Source organism: Chamaea fasciata, unplaced genomic scaffold (genome assembly GCF_029207755.1).
Source record: "Chamaea fasciata isolate MVZ Bird 193981 ecotype frontalis unplaced genomic scaffold, bChaFas1.0.hap1 SCAF_15, whole genome shotgun sequence".
Taxonomy (NCBI): Eukaryota; Metazoa; Chordata; class Aves; order Passeriformes; family Sylviidae; genus Chamaea; species Chamaea fasciata.
The window spans coordinates 2,302,969-2,318,284 of record NW_027094100.1 but is presented as its reverse complement, the minus strand read 5'-3'; the positions used below and the strand labels follow the sequence as shown (position 1 = coordinate 2,318,284).

Below are 15,316 nucleotides of genomic sequence, written 5' to 3'. Positions count from 1 at the left end.
GCTGGGGACAGGGGGGAGCCGTGCTGCCAGCCAGGAGCGCTGACCCCAGCAGCCCCCCAGCATCTTCCTCACCACTGCACAGCCCCCGTGGGTGCTGCGGGGACCTGGCTGGCCCTGCTGCCCACCTCAGGCTGGGCTTCATGCCTGCTGTTCCTGCTCTGCCAGCAGCTGTCAGCAGCGAATGAGCCCGCAGAGAGCAGGTGGATGGTGGCTTCTCCCTGCCCAGCACCCCTGTGGCACAGCAGGCATGGCTAAAGGAGGGTTTCTCCCTGTGGCTTGCCCCTTCCTGACCTCCAGCCAGCACCCCTCTGGTCACTTCCCACAGTGGGCATTGCATCAGCACTCCAGGGCAGAATTCTCTTACAGGGAATACCTGGCAACACAACCCATTCCCGTCTCATGACTCTTAGCTTATGTCAACAATTTCTTCATTTGCGAAACACAAGTAATTTTCTACCTTAAAAAGTACACCTCCACTAGTGCCTGGGAGACCTGTGTGTACCAACAGATGGATGCTCAGCCCTGGCCTGAAATGCAGCAAACTAATTGTGTTTCTCCCCAATTCTCGTGCTCGGCACATTGCCAGGGTGACGCAGAGCAATGAGAAATAAATTGACTCGAAACTTGGCCAGAAAGCATCAGCAAACAGAGGGTTGAAAACTCAGCTTGATTTATTTTACGGAGAGGCAAAGGACAAGAAATGCAGTACTATTCCCAGCTGTGGTCCTGGCAAACAGGCCTCCAAGATCCATGTGAGAGCAGAGCTGCTGGTGAGGCTGGGCAGCCCCAGGGGCTGTCCGACAGGGGAGCGTCGCTGGGAAGGGACATGGCACTAATTCCCTTTCTGAAAACATTCCCTGCAACCCTTGCCTCTCGTGCCCGGAGAATACAGTGTTTTACATGAAGCAATAAAATAAAGGCCACCTTCTGACACACAGACTCTTAATACCCTCCTGCAGAGCTGTCGGAGTTGCTGTAGGATTTTTCTGGCATTACAAAGCAAGCCTTTGGCAAAGGCAGGGGCTGGGGCTGGCCCAGCTGATGGCCAGAGAAATGCCAGGACTGCCCCAGCATGGGGCACCAGTTCCTGCTGTCGGGGAGCTCCAGCCCTGGCAAAGGGACCTGGGCACAGCAGGAATGAGGCAAGAGAGGAACGGAGGGGTTGAGCCAGCTGAGACAGAAACCACCCTGGGGGACATGGGAAGGACGTGGGAGCACAGCTGAGCGTGGAGGCCTGGAGCAGCAGCACTGTCCCTCTCCAGCCCCTGCCTGTGCTGGGTGACAGCCACACACTGCTGCAGGCTCAGGCACCTGGCCCAAAGGTCCCCTCTCGCCTTCTTTCCTCCCAGGAAAAGATCACTCTTGCTATTGCTTTTCAGGAAAAATGCATTAATGCTCAGGGCGACCTCCTCTGACGCTGGAGGCCTGACATGCTGTCTCCACAGAGAGTGTCCCTGCTGCTGCTGCTGTTTTCCCAGCTCTGCCACCCCACTGGGTCCCAATGGGGAAGCCATTCCCTGCCCTGGCTGTGCTCACACCGCAGGGATGAGGCTCCCATGGGAGCACTGAGGGTCCTGGTGGTCCCTGGGGAACAGCAAGGCTGGAGGCAGTCGGGGGGCAGCAGGATGGGTGGCTGCTCCCCTCGAGAGGATGAACCTTTGCCAGGCAGGGACCTTCAGCCACCCTGCCTCTCTCCAGGGACCACTGAATGCCCAGCGCGGGACTTGCAGATGCTCAAGTGTTAGATCTCAAAATTCCTAGCAACGAATTTTTTTCTTCTAAATTCTAAACAAAATATATCGCAGAAAAACTTTCTGTTTGCTGTTAAGTGAGCCCAAATAGAAGCAGCACATCCCAGGAGGGAACAGCCAGTCCCACACCTCTGCTGTTCCCTCCCGAGTTCATGCCTTGTTTTCTGACCAGTTGCACTATCGTTTGACTGCTGGTTTAAAAACCTTAAAGAAATAGAGTAAGCAAGGAAAGAAAACAAACCTCCTCTTACCTTCCATGGGGAGAGGCAACTGCAGCGGGTCGCTGTGCTGTGCAGAAGTTACTCCTGCGTCCCTGCAAGCGAGCAAGTCCTGCCTGGGGCAACTGAACTCCCAACCCCATCTGCTCGGCTTTAAGCGGGACGGCCGAGATCCCACCCAGGACGGGGTGGAGAATCCTCCCTGGGAAAGAGCAGCTCGGTCACAGCTCCTTGCAGCCGCTCTGCGCATCCCGGCGGGGCTCTGACACGCCGCTTCCTTTCTCTCCCCCTCGGAATTCCTCAGCAGCCTCTCCGGCTGCCATCTCTCATCAGCATCTGCGGCCCGACTCGCCCCAGGGATCGTGTTTGGCAGTGCCAAAGGGGTGGGTGGCACGGGTCCCACCGAGGAATACCGGCAGCATAAATACAGGATACACAGAGGATACACACAGGATACACAGAGGATACACACCGTTCACGTCTGCTGCAGGATGGAGAGGAGCGGAGCGCACAGAGATGCTCGAAGCCCTGCGCTTACACCAGTGAGAAATCCTCGAGGACCTGGAGCAGGGCCCAGCAGAGTGAGCTCAGTGCAAAGCACACCGCTGAGTGCCACAGCGGGGACACCACCCTGACACCGCTCCAGCTCTGCCACAGGCAACGGGGAAAACGCGTTCGATCCAGTGCTTCTGCACCAGAAGTCTTTCAGGCTGAAACTCTTTCGCACAGCAAAGGTTATTTACTTGAAAACCAAGTCTCTGTGGAATTCGTTCTGTCTGGAGGAGAGGCAGCAGACCACGGTTTGAATTCCCCTGACAGTGAACTGTCCCTGGGGTGAAGCGGCCAGGCGCTGCCACACCAAGGTGCGTGGAAGGCAGCACCCACCTTCACGCCAGCTCACCCCAGTGCTGTGTGCCGTGGAGTTCCCCTGGGCTGTGGGCAGGTAGAGGATGCTAGTGGTGTGTTTGGGCTTTGAGGTGTTTATTGCCCATCCACATGCATTTATTTATTCAGCTCGGGGTGAATTCCCTCTTTGTCTGTGTCTGAACTGCCCAGCACCAGGCAGCTCCCAGAGCCCAGGCCTGGCTGCCACTGCCACAGCTCACGCAGGGGACACTGACATTTACATGACAGTGGAGAGGTGGAAATACAGATCGTGTACAGCAGCAGAGACACAGCTGTCATTGCTGCCAGAGCAGTGCTGAGCCCTGGGCTGTGTTTTCAGCACTCACAGCACACAGAGGATACCTGACAGGGCACTGGTGCTCTTTCCTGATTCACTCTGTGCCACACGGCTTCACACCAGCTAACAAGGTTAAGCACTAATAAAGCAAAATATAAGAATATTCCAGGTCTCAATGCCTACAACACATATGACTCAAACTGAAATTTGCTACCACTGATGAGGTTTCTGGTTGGAACCAGCTTCTGTGTCATTGGAGGGGGACATTCCCACTCAGGCCCTGGTCACTCTGACCAGGGTGTGGTTAGGACAGTCACATCCCTTCAGGAGGTACTTGGGTGTGGTGAGAAGAGAAATTAGTTCCTGATGCCTTCTGAAATAGGATGTCTGAAGGAATAGGCTTTTCTGACTTCCTTTCCCAGAGGATACGGAGACACAAACCTCACACAGGGCACCCTCAGCAAAGGGGCCCAGCAGACGTGTCACCGCAGCCGGGTGGGGTGGCAGTGCCCGGAGAAGCCAGCACTCTGCAGGACACCGGTCCCTGCATCACAACACCTAGCACAGAAACTGAGCAGAAAAGACGACAGTTCCTCTTCAAAAGAGGAGCACAAAGCCCTGGAGCGTTCCAAGTCACATCTCGCACGCTCGCACACCACGAGCGCTAATGTGAGGAGAGCTGGCCCTGCTGGCCCAGGCGGGCAGGAGAGCGGGACAGCGGGACAGCGGGACAGCAGGACAACGGGACAGCGGGACAGCAGGACAGCGGGACAGCGGGACAGCAGTGCTGTGGCTGATGTGCTGCCCCTCTCTGCAGCCAGGCTGGCTCTCCAGAGGGAACCATGCCGTGGCTCTGGGCCTGCTCCGTGTGACGCCGCTCCCCGGGGGCCGCCTGACCCCGGCTTCCTTCCCAGCCTCTCTGAACTCCCGGGCCCTCCGAGGAGCAGCACCACGGTATTTTTAGCCTGTTTACAAAGCCAGAGCAGTACATTTGTGTGCAGCTTGCAGCCAGGGAGCACAAGCCATGCAGGCAGCAGGGCAGCTGGCAGCCATGTGGGCAGCTCCATTGGAGGGGGCTGGCCAAGGGCAAAGGATGGCTTCAGAGGTGGACAGAGAACCAGAAGGAGCGCCAGGAAAACATCACCATTTTGCCTTTAATAAACATTTGATAAATTTCCTCTAATAAAAATTTAGTAATTTTTAAAGCCCTTCTTCTGGGGCTCCTTCAGGTGCTGGGAGTTTCAGCACCCACCCAAGTGGCAACCCAGTGCAGAAGCACTACAGGCTCCTGCTGCTCCCCTCCATCATTGCTGGACACCACGGGGCCGCAGGAATCACAGGGATCCACCAGCTGGATCTGTTATGCAGTCTCCAGTGGAAGCATTATCCACTGTACCAATTTCTTTCCTGAAGTGTGACGTTTGAGCAGAGGACAGCAGTGCAGGAGCCAGCTCCTCCAGGAAATCACCTGGAGTTGGTGCACACAAATCACATCAGCCTTTGGGTGTCCTGTCACCTGGCAGTACCTGTGGCAGACCAAGAAGCAGCTGTATTACAGCTCCTGCACCAGGTGCAGGCTGGCAAATACCACCCACGGCTCTGTCCCTTCAACTTAGAAAAATATGTCCACGCTGCTTTCTCACAATCCAGCTCAAAAGGCTCCCTGATGGTGCTGAGCCTTCTTCACACCATCTGGAGTGAAGAGCTGCACTTTGAGTTCTGGCTGTTGTTTTGCAGAAGGAAGAGACCATCCACCTGGCAGAACTCGTATCACTCAGCTCCTCGGTAATGGCCATGCCTGACACTCCTCCTGACCAACGCATCCTGTACCAAGGTGCGATGAACCCCCCAGTGCTTCCAGTGGATTGTAGCGCTGGTCTGCTGGGATGGGCTTCACAGATGCCAGCTCTGTCTGGGTTTGGTGCTGCTCTGCAGCCCAGCACAAAAGCCCAGAGGCATGACCAGCATGCTCAAATTAAATCCAGGATTTTCAAAGTGGTTCGAGGGCCTTGGAGGCACAAAAATCATAGATCTTGTACACAAAAGCAATTCCCAACATCCTGTTCCCCCGCTGAAAGTCCCCAGTTAATCTGACAGCCTCTTTGCTCCATCCCAATTGTGAACTGAAAGACAACTTCAGCCCAAAGGGTAACTTGGCTCTTGCTTTGACAGAGGAACAAGGATGTTTACAATAACAATCCAGCCCCTTGGCACCTCTGAAAGGTCTGCTTATAACAAGTGAAGTGCATGTGGGCTCGGGGAAAAGAGAAATACCTTTACTCATTTTGAACTCTCTCTCAGGGATGCCGAGAGGGACACCCATCTGGCCAGAATCAAAATGCTACTACAAAACCTCCTGTCTCTGTGAGATGAGCACAAGCCCCGGGAGGAAAGATCTATGCACAGCCCATCGAGCTGCTTGGAAGAAAGAGAATCTAGAAAGCCATTTTCAGTAACTGGAGCAGTTATTATTTTTGCCCTGGTAGGGATGCTGTCAGATCTCTGCTGGGCACCATGCCCCTGAGAGGAAGAAGAGCTCAGGCCCTGTGCCCAGTGCTCACCATGGGGTCCCTGCACAGCCCCACACGTGCCACCCCCCAGCCCATCACCATCCCCACGCAGCCCCAGGGTCTGCTCTGCCCACCTCTGCACATGCTCACACACAGCTGGCGAGCTCGGGCTGCAAGGCTTGGGGAAAGGCGGCTGGACACAGAGAAGGATGATTTCTGACAAGGCTTCCTGAAAAACCACACAGGTTCAAGTTCACACATTTCTGTGAGCACCAAAAGTGAAGGTTCAAAAGTGACTCAGGTCGCTTTCGGGCACTCCTGTTGTTGGGCACTGCCGTGGCTGACTGACACTGCCATGTTCTAAAGTGTCTACAAAACTCCAGCTAAGCAAAAAGTATAAACTTTAATTCTGTGTAAATCTGAGTATTTCCAGCTCTACAAACAAATCATCAGCTCCAAATACCCGCATGGTCCCACCAGTGGAAAAGCAGCCTGGGCAAAGGCAGCTCTGTGGTGCGACATAAAATGCAGCAGCATTAAAGGGGCACCAAAAAAGTAAAGGTATTTTTCTTCCTTGATCAAGGCCGTAGCCCTGATGCCTGAATCGCCCCAGTGTGGGGTTACAGCTGCCCTTGGACTGACCTGCAAGGCGTTTTTCCCTGGCTGTTCTCCAGAAGCCGTCCCAGGCCCAGCTGGTGGAGCCCCCGGGGTGGTCGCTGAGGCATCTCCTGAGGTGGGGCCTCCCCCGTGCTGCCATCCTCATCCTCACCACACCCCAACCCTCGCACAGGAGCCACGGGTCAGGACCAAAGCAAACCCATCCTCTCAGCTCCTGCCTCTTAAGCTGGACTGGAACAGCTTCTGCCCGGGAGAAGCCTGCAGGTAACTCCTGACCATGGCTCTGGCAGGAGCAGGAAGAGGAGCCCAGGGCAGCAGCCCCCAGCAGGGTCCCAGCACAGAGCACAGCCCAGGCGAGGCTTGGCTCCCACCTCCTGTAAACACAGCTGTTCCTCCCACAGGGAGGATAAATAAGGAGCTCTGCACCTCTGCATTCCCAACCCCTGCGTCAACCGTCTGCACACAGCACTTCATTGTGGGGTGGCTTGGCTTGGCTTTGGGATTTTTTGATTCATTTTGAACGGAGCAGCTCAGTCTAGAAGCAGAATAGGATGTTTCTCCTGTGTTAGGGGATTTACCTGAGTGATCATTTGATCCATTCCGTTCTGTTTGAAATGGGGTTGGATTAAACATTCTCCAGAGAAACTCCACTCCAAAGGCACTGCTTTCCTGTGCTGCCCATTCTCTAAGCAGCAATGGGGATATAAAAAATCCTCTGCCACTTTTCTGGTCAGTTATATGCCTAAAAATAATGCCCACACAAGTGTGTTCTCCCAAACACATGCAACCATTAAATTTAGGTTTCCTCCCCATTTGGGATGTGAGAATGAAACATCTTTACAGAGGAAGTGTGTATGTACAAAAAGCAAATACCTGACTCCTAGCTCAGCACCGGTGAAGCTCCTTGGCAAAATCAGTCATGGAAAAGGAAAGAAAACAATGGGGAGGTGACTTGAATTGCAGGTGGCTGCAGGTGGCAGCTGGTGTTACCTGTCACACAGCCACCATGTCTAGTGCCGGCAGCATGTTTGGGTCAGTATCTCACAGGAATGGGGTCCGGTGGTGTTTACTGAGGTGAGTTCAGCACACAGGACACTTCCCAAGGTGCTGCAGCACACACATCACTGCCACACACATGTCCCTGCCACAGAGCTGTCACTGACACAGTCACCACTACCTCAGCTGGTGCATCACCAGCCCCCAGAGCTGCATGGATGTTCTTCACCGAGCACATCCTGCATCCAGGAGAGGTCTCAGAGCACCCTGGGAGTCCCTCAAGCTGATTCCTTATGTTGCGGACTGATGTTGCAAGCCTGCATCCTGATTAAGACAACTTAATTAATGTCCCCCAGAGGAAGGAAACCCAAGGCTGACAGGCACAGTGGCTGCTCTGAGCTGTGAGCTGCAACACTGAGCATCCCCTCCTCAAGAGTCCTGGGGGACCAGGACCCCTCCTCAGAGACCTGCAGAGCACACCTGGTAGTTCTCAGCCACACATCATGCTTTTGATACAACAAACTGACATGCAGGACTGGGTTTTTTGTCTGTAATACCTGAAGGTAGTATCAGGATGAGGAGGAAGCATTCAGGATATGCTTCCATTACACAAAGTCCTTTGGGTTTGGATAAATGCAATCCCCAGCTATCACTGCAGGAGTATCCAGGCCATGCAGCAGCCATTCCTTTCTCCTCCTTGACTTGTCCCTTGGGAAATGCTCAGGGCAGGAAGCTTGTCCTGCACAGGGTGACACATCCAGGGTGCATCACAGGGAATTGCACTTTCACAAGGATGAGAATTGACGTGACAAAGGCATTTAGGTTTGAAAAACTTCCATAAATGGCCACCTGAACACCAATAGCAGACACACGTGTGGAAGAGGCTGTTTTCCACCCCAGTGCCCAGTGAGCCACGTGGGGGGACGTGGGGAGAAGCTCTGTAAGGGCAGAGCAGAGCTCCTTGGCAGGGCCATGGCAGCTGGGGACATCACACAGCCTTTGCACACAGCTGCTGCTCAGGGGAAGGGAAAAGCACCACGAGAAGCTGGGACTGAGACAGCAAAGTAACAATATTATGCTCGTTTCCGTTCATTTTGGGACACTAAACGCTTAATCCCTGTAGTGTCACCTCCCACTCTAGTTATGCTAACAAAACCCAGAGCATTTTGGTCTTAAAAGCGGGGAAATGCATTTTGTGCCTCCTGCAGAGCTCTGCTGCCAGGCTGATCCCAGGGAAGTGTAGTTACCTTTGTGCTGCTGAGAGAAGGGGGTGGGAGTTTGGAGAGGGCAGGAAGGAGCCAGCAGGGGCACGGTGGCCATGGGCTGACCTGCCTCCTCCCAGGGCAGCTTTTCTCCAGCCTGTGCTGGAGCAGGGCTGGGCACAGGGCACGTGCTGCTGCCTGTCCCACACACAGCTGCTGTGGACAGCTGGCACCTTCCGTGTGCGGACAGCAAGCCAGGGTGAGCTTCAGGTCTGGTGCCTCTCAGAGCACGGATTTGTCCTGTGTCATTTCACTTTTAACTTGGTGAGCCCAATGAGTCTGTGGCCATCACCTACAATTTCACGGAGCTATCGCGGCTGTATAGAAGAAAAGCTGTTTCATAAAGGCAAAAAAATCCAGGAATGAACAGTCAGGCTGTTCATAGAAAGGAGTTAAAGTACCTCCTGTTGTTTCCCAGACATGGCCCTTAAACATGAGGCGTGCTAAAAATAAAGCTGTGCTAGGAAAAAGCAGCAAAGAGCTCCACATTCCTAGAAGCTTCTCACACTCTCATCTCCGCCCTGGGACTCCTGTGAGGCCCGAAACATTTCCCGAAACATCAGGCCATTTTGAGATGAAGCAAACATCCTCCCTCAGCAGATCTGTTTCAGTAATGTTGGCATTTTTAATTACCCAGAATGGTAAAACAACATACTTTAAAAAAAAAAAAAGATAGCAACTAGTCATTAGGGTTCCTGCAAAAATAATCTGAATATGTTCATAGCATTAAAGGCCACGATACAACTGTTTTTATGCACAATTTAGCATTTCCCTTGTGGAGAACTCAAGTGTTTGGGCATCTGGATTTCATCTGCACCTGAAGAGACCGTGGGTGTGATGTTTTAACTGCTGGCTGCAGCTGGTAACCATGTGTTTGGATACTGCCACTCTCAGGAAGATTTAAAGGAGTGTATGATCATGTGCATACTGTTAAAAAAAGATAAAGAACAACCTTAACAGCTAAGGTTGAACTCGAGTCGTTCTTTTGCTCAAAAAGACAACTTTATTAGCCAGCACCGAGGAGTATTTATTCAGAGTAAAATAAAAAATGGATGGTTTGAAGATAAGCAGCTTACCAGTGAGCCAGAGGCCTCTGGCTGCACTCATGGCATGCTGCTTGAGCCAGCCCAGGGGGGTCCTGTGTTTCTGCCATGGCAGGGGCTGGGCATCAGAACATGCTGAAAGTCTGGAGGAAAAGGCATTTCTGACTTTTCTTTACATGCAGAATTTGGCCATTTCAACTCCTGGAAACCAGCATGAGAGATTTCCTTCTCCTCTAGTGTAGCAGCTAAAGCCATCATTTCCCAGGAGAGGCCATGCCAAGGGAGAAGTTTCCCTGCCAGAGGGGGGCTGTAACTCGGTCAGATATCCCCAGTTAATGCCCACTCTCAAAGCACAGAGCAAACCTGCTGTCTGCTGTCCAAAACACCAGTTTTTACAGTGGTAAAAGCAGCCCGCGTCTCTCTTAGCCCCAGCCACATTCCTCTGTTACAAACAGCAACACGGAGGTCACTTCTTCCCTGTCCCAAGGGAGTTTTCAACCAAGATTTTAATATTTTAATATTATTTCCAGGACCTTACCTGGCAGGGCAGACATGGGCAGCGCTCACACACAGGTCACATTCCCCGTGCCTCCCAAGCAAACACAGGCTGGAGACCTGCAGGGAGTGAGAACCGAGGTGCCCAGGGTGCAGTCACAAGCCTCCCGGTTTGGTACCTGCGCAGGGAGGAGCTCCCAGCAGGGCTCTGCCTTAGCTTTGCCCTAAGGAACACCCAGCCGGGAGCAGTGACTGCTGGAAAAATGGAGCCCTGAGCAGGGCTGATAAAATGAGGGGTGGGCTCAGCCTGTCCGTGTGAGAAGACCTTGCCAAGGCTCATCCCTCTGCCCCAGGATGAGCTCTCAGAGCTGAGCTGGCAGGAGCAAACACTCAGCTGCCCCTGTAAACCTCCTCCCCGCTTCCTCCTTCCTTCACTCAGGAAAGTTTACATTACACATGACATTCCAGGAACATGCAGAACCTGGGAAAAGTGCAGCTATTTGTAGTTTACACAAAAAAAAAAAAAGTAATGTCATTTAATACCTTGAAAAATTGTGGAAATCGATGGGTGATCCTATAATGGAACATTCTGCAACCAAGGTACCCATTTATGGACACCTGGTTGCTCCTCGATTCTGATTTTTAAATCAGCTTGTTATTCTGACCCCCTTAAAGCTATGGATTTCCTTTTAAATGATCACTGCCACATAGCCTTGGTTTTTCAAAATTTTACTCTTCCCTAATTGTCCTCTGGAACATATGAAACTTCCACACCAGGAGAACAGCAGACAGCCTTCCAATAAGGCTGAGAGCCTGTGCCAGCACAGGGATTTTCACGCTATTTTAAGCATTTACAAGTTGTCTCAAGCCTTAAACGATAAAAACAGCAAGTAGTGAGAGTGCACTGAACTCAATATTTTGCTGTTGAGGCAGCCTAGTGGGAACATGCTAGTGCAAACATTTGAATGTAAGCACCACCTGGAGGCACTTCCTCCAGCTCTGCCACGAGGAGTTAGTGGTGAGAACAGGAGCCCAGGCTGTGAGCAGGAGCTGCTGCCCTAGAAGGAAAGGTATTAGCTCTGGGAGGTGCTGAGGGAACACAGAGCCACATCAATGACAGCAGCGGGGCTGAAGGTGGCAACAGACGACTTAAAAGGACCAGGGTTTGTGGGAACAATTTAGAGGCTTAGGGAAGATTGTATTAAGCCTCAGCCGTTAATGAAAACTTGTTTGAGCAGGTTGACTTCATCACCCCGCAAAGGGCAGGGTTTGAGAGGAGGGCAGGTGCCCAGGCTTCCCAAAGCCCAGCACATCTCCTCTGCTGTTTACACACATCCTGGCAGGCTCACGAGTGCTTTAGTGGCACCATGGCACAAATAATTCCTCGTGTGTGACAGAAGCACAGCCGGACCAGGCACAGGGGGCACCCAGGGGTGTTCAGTCACAGCAAGAGCAGCTGGCCACCTACACGCCGCACCTACCCACACTTGGGCACGGCCCAGCCCTGAAGGCACCAGGGAGGGTGCTGAGAGTGCTCTGGGCTCCAGTGGGGCCAGATCCGAGTTCAGCAGCCCTGGAGAGCACTGGGATGGGTGTCCTGCCAAGCCCTGCTGCAGGCACTCAGGCTTTGCTGGCTTTCAGGAGCAGCTGCAGGCAGAGATGATAAACTGGGACAGATGTAGTGCTCAGCAGCCCCACAGCAGCAGTTCTGCCCTTCAGGAATGGCTGGTGACACACTGGGGAGAGGCTGTGCCCTGCAGAGCTGCTCCCCAAAGGCATGAGGGAGTCACCTGACAAAAAAACCCAAACAAAATCCCAGCACCTTTTTAATAAAAAAGGATTGCAAAATAATATTTTAAGAATGACGGCACGTTTTCCACATATCTACACAAATATCGTCAATAGCCAATAGCAGGGAAGAGTCCAGAGCTGAAGGAGATATTTTACTCTTTAAAACAAGATGCACTCAGTTTCCCATGAAATCCTCTGAAAGGAAAATATTGTGCAAAAAAGCCCAACGCACTTCAGTGTTCAGAGTCTCAGAATGATACATTGATAAGCATACACCAGGCTAAAAATTGGCAGCTCCAGAGGATCACGTCTCTGAAGACAGAGGATGAAGAGCCAAGCAGCACATTGTTAGAGTCTGAAAGAGATCCTCCCTCTGAATCAAATTCTGTTGTTGTAGGCGTGGGAGCTGGAGAGGATAGGACAGCAGTCTCATATTTCTTCAGGGAACACAGGCATTTGAATGAAATCATGAATGATACTCTAAATGAGAATCATATTTCAAACAAACATGTAAGTGACAAGTGTTATTTCAACATGTCTAGTTTGGTATCTGTTGAAAGGGCTGTTAGGAAATCTCTCTAAAAATGCTGGAATTTTTTTTTCTACTCCAGCAACACTTGCCATCAGTGTGAGCTGCAGCAGCTGAGAAGGAGGCTCCAAGTGTGATGTTTATATTCCTATTTTGTTGACACACTCCGATTTGGGAAAATATGTTCCAATAACTACAGTGACTAGAGACCAGTGATGTGTTAAATACTGTGAGGAGTGACCAAAAGCCTTACTGTGCCATCAAATGGCATTGTAACGTGGTTTTTTAGGTTAAACAGCACAAGAGCCCACCAAGTGATGCGCCCCAGCCTGCCCCAAAAAGAAATGTGGTTGGATCATTAATGAGCAGAGATGTCTGCACCACCCCTGTGGAGGTGGAAAAGGTTCCCCAGGGCCGGTGCAAGGTGCAGCCCCCCTGTGCCCTCAGCTGCTCTGGGCTGCAGGCTGGGGGCACACCCCAGGGATGCCCCAAACCCCAGTGTCCTTGGAAATGCTCCCAGATCAAGCAGCTGGCCCAGACTACTGTCTAGGTTAGATAAAATTTAGCAAATATATCTGAAAATAACCTTAGGATGGTTCTGAGATATGTTCAGTTCTTCAGTGGTTTCCGCCTTTCAGCAAAGCCCGCCTGGGAACGAACCAGAGGTGCAGAGTTCAGCATTATCTAACAGGTGATCTCTTAGGTGGCGAGCAAGGCAAATTGGGGTTTCCTTGCTGCAGAAGAGCCACAACAACCACGGCAAGTGCAGACAAGGCACTTGCCAGTTTTCAGGCAGAACTCTAGAACTCCTTTTGCAAACACATTGCTTGGATTAACACAATCAAACTCCTGCTTATCAAGAAAATTTGAGTGTTTTTTTTTTCTGCGCAAGATATTTCATAATTCTCCCTGAAAGTTACAGGGACATTTGTGGAGGAGCTGGTGACTCAAAGGGACCTGGTGTGCTGCAGGGACTCCCACAGGCAGGACCTGCAGCTGACCCAGCCTGGATTCACTTTCACCCACAGTCACACATTTGCAGGCCCACGTACCCAGTATTGGTCACTACCTGCAAAGGTGGTGAAAACTCTAGAAGCAAAAGCAAGAAAACTCTAGGAGAGGTGGGGGGATTATTAGGAGTCATGTAGGTTTACTGGGCTGGTTAAACAACCCCCCGGTTTTGATGTGAGAGTTGGCTTCAAAAATGCGTTTTGGGCAAAGTTTAAATGGCTCCGATGGCACATAAAATTAATAATGGGGATGATGGTAAGGAGATGCAGACTTGAAAAAAGGCACCAAAGTGTAACAGTGAGGGTAATTTCACACAAAGATCTCACACAAAGCATCCTGGGTTGTGGTGGATCACTGTGTATTTTTAACACCTATGGTTACATTTCTTCTAGCAGATGTGCTAATTAGAAAGAGGCAGCTAAATTAGAAATGCATCTGCCTCTAGATTACCGAGACCCACCACTGACCCAGCACTGCCAAGCCCGTCACTAAACCATGTCCCCAAGTGCCACATCTGTGTGATACAAAACCATAGGGGGGAGCATCCAGTGTCACTGTCCTGAGCTACAGGCACCAGGGGACTCCCACCCACCCAAGTCGGTCCTCCGGGGGAAATCACGGCTCTGAGGCAGAGCCTGGGGGGGAAATGAGCACTTATTTTCGTGTCAAGATTAATCTTGGGTTTGTTAGTTCTTACAGAGGAAATGGACGTGAAGCTGAAGTGCAACCACAGCCAGTGAACTGTCACCAATCAGCCTAAAATAAATACCACATTAGTGTCTGAGGCTGGAACATGCTGAGGAGTGTTTTGTAACCGTATCTGTGAGCTCAGGGAGCCTCCTGCATACTGCAGTGTTTGCCTAAAGCTCCTCTCTTGGTCTGGCAGCAGAGCTGTTTGCATTGGCATCTCTGCTCCTCTTCAAGGTCCCAGTGTGAGGGAGAAAAGCAGCTGAAAATGGAGAACTTGAAATCACACCCCTCTTATGAGATCCCCAGAGGTCCCATTCTCACCCTTCAGAGCAAAGAGCAACAGTATTTGGTGTGAAAGATGCTTATAACATCTCTAACACATTCCTGGTGGGAGCTGGAACACGTTTTTTACAACTGCCCTGTAGCAGGACTGAATATCTATTTGTCTGAAGGTTTTTTCTCAGTCTGTCCTTCTCTAAGTTGTCTGTTTTTCTGTGGTAGCAGAATCAAACCCTAATCCTCAAAGGATATGAGAACATCAGAACCCAAATATTTTCCTGTCTCCTGCAGGTCTCAGTTTGAACTGACAAAGAGCCCAAAAATACCAGAAAGAGCTGGGGTGATTATCCAGAGGTAAAGGGATTAATTAGGAAAAGCTGAGAGAGCAGCTCCCCAGCTGTCAGCAACACACCTCATGCAAACGATGGCTACAGAGCCTGGAAAGGATCAGTTCCTTTTATAAGCAAAACATCTCAAGCTCTTGGAATTCCTCACCTTTCCTGATGTTGCCTCAGCCTAGAACTGCACCTCTGGCCCTGCCTGTGGGTCACCCCCACCAACAGCTCTGGGACAAGGGACTTGGGAAAGGCAGTGGTGGGAAGAGCACTGGTTTCCAGAGGATGGTGAATCTCTTAAAAACTGGCTGCCATTAAACACCCCAGAACTGGCCAGAGAAGAGATCAGTTTATCAGGTGCTGCACACCTGCAATTCCCCTGGTATCTTACAAAGCATGTGGGGGCTTCAGTGTCGGTCTGGGTTGTGCTTTTCCCCCTTACCCATCTGTGCTCTGCTCCCAGATGTTTGTGCCCACCAGCACCTCAGCAGTGTGCCCCTCATGAAGAGTAAACCCTTCACTGAAGTCTCTGATAACCAGGGGACAAAGGAGAAACAGCAGCTGGGTGGAAGGCAGGGAGGCCCCCAGGGGAGGGTGCAAGGCAG

General features: G+C 51.7%; 1 protein-coding gene across 1 annotated transcript in view; it reads right to left on the bottom strand.

Annotated features, from left to right (window-relative positions):
- The window catches only part of LOC136297487 (rho GTPase-activating protein 7-like), a 57,857-nt gene extending 51,271 nt beyond the window's left edge, over positions 1-6,586 (bottom strand). The window contains exon 1 of the mRNA XM_066197430.1: positions 6,305-6,586. Within this exon, the coding sequence (XP_066053527.1) occupies positions 6,305-6,425 (121 nt within the window). The 5' untranslated portion in view covers positions 6,426-6,586. The remainder of the gene's footprint in view (positions 1-6,304) is intronic.
- Positions 6,587-15,316: the final 8,730 nt, after the last annotated feature.